The following is a 7,500-nucleotide window of genomic DNA, read 5'->3' as shown; positions in this document are numbered from 1 at the left end:
CCCTTTCCCTCTCTCTGTTCCTCCTTCCTTCTTTCTTATATTTTCTTACCCATTGCCTGTCTTTGCTGTCTTCTTGTAGTTTCTTTTTTTAAACTAAATCCACAGCTCTGTGGTCAAAACCCCAAAGAAATTAAAATTTACCCCCCCCCCCGCCTCTCATTCTGTCCAACTGGACCTGCCGCCCTAATTTTTTTTTTGGAGGGCAGACAAAGAATATTTATTTAAAATATTTATTTTACGACTTTCTATATTTCAAGAGAAACTAGTATTTTGTTTTGATTTTTTTTCTTTCATGAAAGCAAAGCCACGTGATTCTAACCTGTTTTCCCCAAAGGTTCTTCTTTCTACAATTTAACAGCCAGTGGCGGCCATTAATAAGAAGATAAATAAAAAGAAAGAAAGCAAGAACCAGGAAAAATAAAAAAAGAGGACTATTTCTAAGCCTATTTTGAAACAACATTTTTATTTAGACAGCTGTTTTTTTTTTTTAAACAAAACGGCAAAGCAAATAAGAAATGACTAGTTAATATAGAATTTTTACTTTATATTAAAAAAAAATTTTTTTTGGAGAAAGGTACTAGGGCTTGAAACCTCGGGCATTTTGCCACTGAGTTCCACCCCACCCCTGTTTTATTTTGTATTTTGAAAAAAATAAAAAGGTCTCACTAGGTTGCCCAGGGTCTCTTTACCTAGTTGCTGAGGCTGGCCTCGAACCTGCAGTCCTCCTGTCTCGGCCTCCCAAGCACTGAGCCACCATTATCTGGCTGATATTTGAATTTTATACGAGACAATAAAGGTCATTCATTCTTTTGCCCTGGATTAAATATCTTCACATACTTGAGAAGCTCAGCCATCTCTTCCGGACGCCCCTGTGACCGGCGGATTTCTCGTCTCCAAGGAAACGGGGATTAAAATCGGGTTTAAGGAACCGGCCAAAATAATGGAAGTTCATTGCTTGACAATTTCATTTTTTTTTTGAGATTTCAAAATTATCTCTCTGTGTGAGGCAAGGGGAAAAGAATTAAACAAGTGAAAATAAATATCTGTGAGTTTTCTGCTATGAATATATGGACATTTGGATGGTCTACACAGAGAAAACACATATTTATATGAAAATTGATCATTGAAGTCGGTCTCCCTCTAGAAAATTCCACGTAGTCCGAATTAATTACAAAGGGGGCTGTTTGACCAAAATTTCTCAGCAGTCTCTCTCTGGTTGGCCTATCAACCCAGACCATGGCCAAATATTATTATTTTTTCACCATTCTTAATTAAAATAATAAAGAACTGGGCATGGGGACGCACGCTTCTAATCCCCGCGCTTGGGAGGCTGAGACAGGAGGATGGCGCAGGTTCGAGGCCAGCCTCAGCTACTTAGTGAGGCCCTCGGCAACTTAGTGAGACCCTGTTTACAAATAAAATAGAAAATAGGTCTGGGAGTATAGCCTGGAGGTAGAAAGCCCCTGGGTTCCATCTCTAGTACAATAATAATAATAAAAATAATAATAATTATTATTATTATAAATAATAAATAATAATGAATAAATATAAATAATAAAAATAAATATAAATAATAAAAATTATTATTATTATTATTATTATTACATTTTGACCCTTCATTGGAGGAGGAAAATATATATATTTTGTCAAAAATTGCTACGTTCTTTCTCAATCTAGGCTACATATTGGGGGGAAAGTATAGGAAATGTGTATCTTATCATAAATGCTTTATTTTTTAGAGTTTATATGCACATACATGAGAGGGAGAAAAAGAGAGACAGAGATCAACTTATGGATATATTTGTCCACAGGTCTATATAGTTCTCAAATTCTCATTTACTTATTTATTTACTTATTTATTTACTTATTTGTTTATTTATGGTACTGGGGAATTGAACCCAGAGGCTTCCTATCTCTGTTTTTTTTTCCTCTCTCTTTCATTTTTTATTTCTTTCATTCACTTTTTTCATTTTTTCTTTTAGTTTTTTCTGTTTCGTTTTTTTCTTTTTTCTTTCATTTTTTTCTTGTTTTTCTTTCCTTCATTCTCTTCTTTTCCTTTCTTTCATTTCTTTCTTGTTTCCATTTTCTTTTTTCCTTTCCTTCATATTTTTCTTATCTTTTTTCTTTTTTCTTTCCCCCAGTTTTTCTTTTCCTTTCTTTTATCATTTTTTTCTTTCTTTCAATTCTTTTTTTTCTTTTTTCTTTTCTTCATTTTTCCTTTCTTTTTTCTTTTTTCTTTCATTTTTTTCTTTTTCCTTTCTTTAATTTTTTTCTTATTTTTCTTTCTTTGATTTTTTTTTTCCTGGTGCTGGAGGATGGCACCCAAGACCCTGAACCGTAGCCCCGGGGCCCCTCCAGACATTCTTCCCCTGAGCAGACATCTTGAGAGGCTATCCAGCCGAGCTCTCCGGGTAGTTTTTCCAAGGTGGTTTTGTTTATTCAATTTATTACTTTTTATTTATTCAATTTATTTTTTATTTATTCAATTTATTATTTTTATGTATTCAATTTATTTTTATTCAATTTATTTTTTTCTATTTATTTTTTATTTATTTTTTATTTATCCAATTAATTTTCCATTTTTTATTGATTCAATTTATTTTTTATGTATTCAATTTATTTTTATTCAATTTATTTTTATGTATTCAATTTATTTTTATGTATTCAATTTATTTTTTATTTATTCAATTTATTATTTTTTATTTATTTAATTTATTATTTTTATTTATTCAATTTATTTTTGTTTATTTAATTTATTTTTTATGTATTCAATTTATTTTTATTGATTCAATTTATTTTTATTCAATTTATTTTTGTTTATTCAATTTATTTTTTATGTATTCAATTTATTTTTATTGATTCAATTTATTTTTATTCAATTTTTTTATTCATTCAATTTATTTTTCATTCATTCAATTTATTTTTTATTCAATTTATTTTTTATTCAATTTATTATTTTTTATTCAATTTATTATTTTTTATTCAATTTATTATTTTTATTCAATTTATTTCTTTATTTATTCAATTTATTTTTTATTCATTCAATTTATTTTTCATTCAATTTATTATTTTTATTTATTCAATTTATTATTTTTATTCAATTTATTATTTTTTATTCAATTTATTATTTTTTATTCAATTTATTTTTTATTTATTCGATTTATTTTTTTATTTATTCAATTTATTTTTACTTATTCAATTTATTTTTATTTATTCAATTTATTTTTACTTATTCAATTTATTTTTATTTATTCAATTTATTTTTATTTATTCAGTTTATTTTTTATTTATTCAGTTTACTTATTCAATTTATGTATTCAGTTTATTTTTACTTACTCAGGTTATTTCTTATGTATTCAGCTTACCTTCACGCCCTGTTGTTACTTATCGCCCCTCCTCCGAGGCCCCGCCCCCGTCCTCTCTTGACCTCCTCCTGACCTTGTCCTCCTCCCTCCCCCTCGGCCCGCAGACATCCACGAGCAGAGCAGCAAGAAGCCGGTGATGGTGTACATCCACGGCGGCTCCTACATGGAGGGCACGGGCAACATGGTGGACGGCAGCGTGCTGGCCAGCTACGGCAACGTCATCGTGGTCACCGTCAACTACCGCCTGGGCGTGCTCGGTGAGTGCCAAGGGCACGGCGCATGCGCGGGCTCCGCTTGGGGCCCTGAATACGCGCGCATGCGCGGGCTCCCGCTTGATGCCCTGTATACACGCGCATGCGCAGGCTCCCACTTGATATCCTTTATACACGCGCATGCGCGGGCTCCCGCTTGATGCCCTGTATACACGCGCATGCGCAGGCTCCCACTTGATATCCTTTATACACGCGCATGCGCAGGCTCCCACTTGATTGCTTTATTTATACACACGCGCATGCGCGGGCTCCCGCTTGATGCCCTGTATACACGCGCATGCGCAGGCTCCCACTTGATGCCCTGTATACACGCGCATGCGCAGGCATCCCGCTTGATGCCCTGTATACACGCGCATGCGCAGGCATCCCGCTTGATGCCCTTTATACACGCGCATGCGCAGAGCTCCCAGTTGATTCATCTTATACTACCATTCTGTTTGTGTCTCAGTGATTCTCATATATGCGTATTTTATTTATTCAATTTATTTTATACTATTATTTATTTTAACATCTGTTTATTTTATTTTATTTACTTTTTTATTTATTTATTTTATCTTATTTATTTTATTTATTTTTTATTTTATTTTATTTATTTTATTTATTTATTTATTTACTTTGTTATTTTATTTTATTTATTTTATTTATTTTATTTACTTATTTCATTTTATTTACTTTATTTTATTTATTTATTTTATCTTATTTATTTTATTTATTTTTTATTTTATTTTATTTATTTACTTTATTTTATTTTATTTTATTTATTTATGTATTTATTTATTTATTTACTTTATTATTTTATTTATTTATTTATTCATTTATTTATTTATTTATTTATTTTTGAGCCTGCACCCGTCCTGCCCCCAGGCCCAGGCCCCGCCGGTTCCCTCCCCAGGCTCTTCCCTCCCTCCCCAGGCTCCTGGGATGATTTTTCCCGGTTGCATCGTTTCTGGACGGGTCGCGTCTGAGGAAATGTTTTCCCCGCGGGAGGCGGCGCGGCCTGTTAGTTAAAGAGGTTTCCGTGAAAGGTGAACGTTGAGTTTGGGGGTGGGGGTTACCATTTAGGGACCTTTGTTAGACCCCCAGGGACGGAAAAAACAACAACAACAAAAAAAACACGGGTTCTTGTCCTGAGCTAAGGATACATATGCAGGAATTTAAAAAGATAGAAATCCAGCCAGGCGTGGTGGGCGGAGGCGGGAGGACGCCGCGGGTTCGAGGCCAGCCGCGCTGGCTTAGGAGACCCTGTTTCCAAATAAAATATAAAATAGGTCTGGGAGTGTAGCCCGGAGGGAGAAGGGCTTCCAGGAACCCCAATACCACCAAAATAATAGTAATAATACTAATAATACTAATACTAATAATAATATATAATATATAATATAAAATAAAAATAAATAAAATAAAATATAAAATAGGTCTGGGAGTGTAGCCCGGAGGTAGAAGGGCTTCCAGGAACCCCAGTACCACCAAAAATAAAAATAAATAAATAAATAAATAAACAAACAAATAAATATAAATAATAACGTAAATATAAAATAGGTCTGGGAGTGTAACCCGGAGGTAGAAGGGCTTCCAGGAACCCCAGGACCACCAAAAAATAAGAAAGAAGAAAGAAAGAAAGAAAGAAAGAAAGAAAGAAAGAAAGAAAGAAAGAAAGAAAGAAAGAAAGAGGTCTGGGAGAAAAAAATAGGTCTGGGAGTGTAACCCAGAGGTAGAAGGACTTCCGGCAACCCCAGTAATAATAATAATAATAATAATAATAATAATAATAATAATAATAATAATAATAACAACAACAACAACAACAAAACAACAACAATAACAACAACAACAACAATAACAACAAGAAATAAATTAAAATAAAATAAAATAATATTTAAAATAGGTCTGTGAGTGTAGCCCGGAGGTAAGGGCTTCCAGGAACCCCAGGACCACCAAAAAAATTAAAAATGGTGCAGACAGCGTGGTCTCCACCCGGGTTGCTGCCAGGCGTCCACGGTTCATGGCCGGGTGGCTACGGTTCAGTAGAAAACATGAAAGGGATGGGACCCTGGGCGTCGGCCATGGTCATGTTATCTCCAGATAGTTAACAATATATATTATTTTTTTAAGAATCCCCGTTTCAGTTTTGTCTGGACAGCTTCTTGTCCAGCTGGGCAGCTGTGTTCATGGGGATGTGCGGACAGGTAAAGGCTCGGAAACTCCAGAGTTGGGAGCTGGGGGCAGAAGTGCATTTGTGACTTGAAAATTAAACCCTCCCCCGGGGCCCGGACCTGTGAATTGCTGGCGAATTACTCAGCCAGGGACCAGATCGCGTTTGTTTATTTATTTATTTTTATTTTTTATTTTATTTTATTTTGTTTTGTTTTATTTTATTTTTATTGGCTCCCCACAATGGCCCAGCACCTGGGGAAGACCTTAATGGCTCCCCACAATGGCCCAGGACCTGGGGGAGACCTTAATGGCTCCCCACAATGGCCACGGACCTGGGGGAGGACCTTAATGGCTCCCCACAGTGGCCAAGGACCTGGGGAAGACCTTAATGGCTCCCCACAATGGCCCAGGACCTGGGGGAGACCTTAATGGCTCCCCACAATGGCCCAGGACCTGGGGGAGACCTTAATGGTTCCCCACAGTGGCCACGGACCTGGGGAAGACCTTAATGGCTCCCCACAATGGCCCAGGACCTGGGGGAGACCTTAATGGTTCCCCACAGTGGCCACGGACCTGGGGAAGACCTTAATGGCTCCCCACAATGGCCACGGACCTGGGGGAGACCTTAATGGCTCCCCACAATGGCCCAGGACCTGGGGAAGACCTTAATGGCTCCCCACAATGGCCAAGGACCTGGGGAAGACCTTAATGGCTCCCCACAGGTCCGTCCTTCTCTCAGGACTGTCAAGGCCTCGTCTCTGGGATGGCTCTTCATGCTCCTGTGTCCCACCTGCCATCGTCCGAGCAGGGAAGCCGCCCCCACCTCTGCCGTCCCCCTGCGCGTAAGCACCAACCCAAGGAAAATGAGTGACCCCCGGAATACAGCAGGAAGAAACACCCCAAGGGCAGAGGTGAAAGGGAAATTGTGATCACACGTTTTAAAACCCGATTGCTAGCCAGGCACGGCGGCGTGCGCCCGTCATCCCAGCATTTGGGAGGCTGAGACCGGAGGATCGCGGTTCGAGGCCGGCCTCAGCCACTTAGTGAGACCCTCGGCAACTCAGTGAGACCCTGTTTCAAAATAAGGAATAAAAAACAGGGCTGGGGGTGTAGAAGAGAGGTAGAATGCCGCCGGGTTCCACTCCTAGTACCGCAAAAATAAAAAAATAAAAATAAGACCCGACAGCTACCTAGACGGGCTCACGTAGGCAAACACCTGGAAGCCTCCGTCACTGCCCGAGCTTTGCCCGATTTTCTTTAGATCTCTCCCTCAGTTGGCGGCAGACGCCCTGCCTGGAATTGATGAGCTGGGTCTGTCCGTCTGTCAAGGGGAGCCTTGCAGAGATTGATCCTACACACTGATATATATTTAGCACGCCTTTGAAGGCAGAGCTTTTTTGTTGCTACGGGTGGAAACAGAGGGGGAGGAGAAGGAGGAAGGGGAGGAGGAGGGTGAGAAGGAGGAGGAGGAGGAGGAGAAGGAGGAGGAGGAAGAGATGGAGGAGATGGAGGGGGAGGAGGAGGAGGAGGAGGAGGAGGAGGAGGAGGAGGAGATGGAGGAGGAGGAGGAGGAGGAGGGAGAAGATGGAGGAGAAGGAGGAGGAGGAGAAGATGGAGGAGGAGGAGGAGGAGGAGAAGATGGAGGAGGAGGAGGAGGAGATGGAGGAGGAGGAGGAGGAGGAAGAGGAGGAGAAGGGTGAGAAGGAGGA

At 38.7% G+C, this 7,500-nt stretch overlaps 1 protein-coding gene across 4 annotated transcripts in view; it reads left to right on the top strand.

Moving 5' to 3' along the window:
- Nucleotides 1-7,500, top strand: part of NLGN4X (neuroligin 4 X-linked) — a gene marked incomplete at both ends in the record, with an annotated part of 81,591 nt that overhangs the window by 45,718 nt on the left and 28,373 nt on the right. For 2 of the 4 annotated variants that reach the window (XM_080718557.1, XM_080718559.1), the window contains one exon: nt 3,470-3,622. In XM_080718557.1, the coding sequence (XP_080574683.1) occupies nt 3,470-3,622 (153 nt within the window). Of the gene's footprint in view, nt 1-3,427; nt 3,623-7,500 lie in introns of all 4 variants that reach the window. The other 2 variants (XM_080718558.1, XM_080718556.1) reach the window with 1 other exon arrangement.

The sequence above is a fragment of the Muscardinus avellanarius genome, assembly GCF_963383645.1.
Source record: "Muscardinus avellanarius genome assembly, chromosome: X".
Classification (NCBI taxonomy): domain Eukaryota; kingdom Metazoa; phylum Chordata; class Mammalia; order Rodentia; family Gliridae; genus Muscardinus; species Muscardinus avellanarius.
Note: the sequence above shows the minus strand (reverse complement) of the source record. Positions and strands in the feature narration are given on the sequence as shown.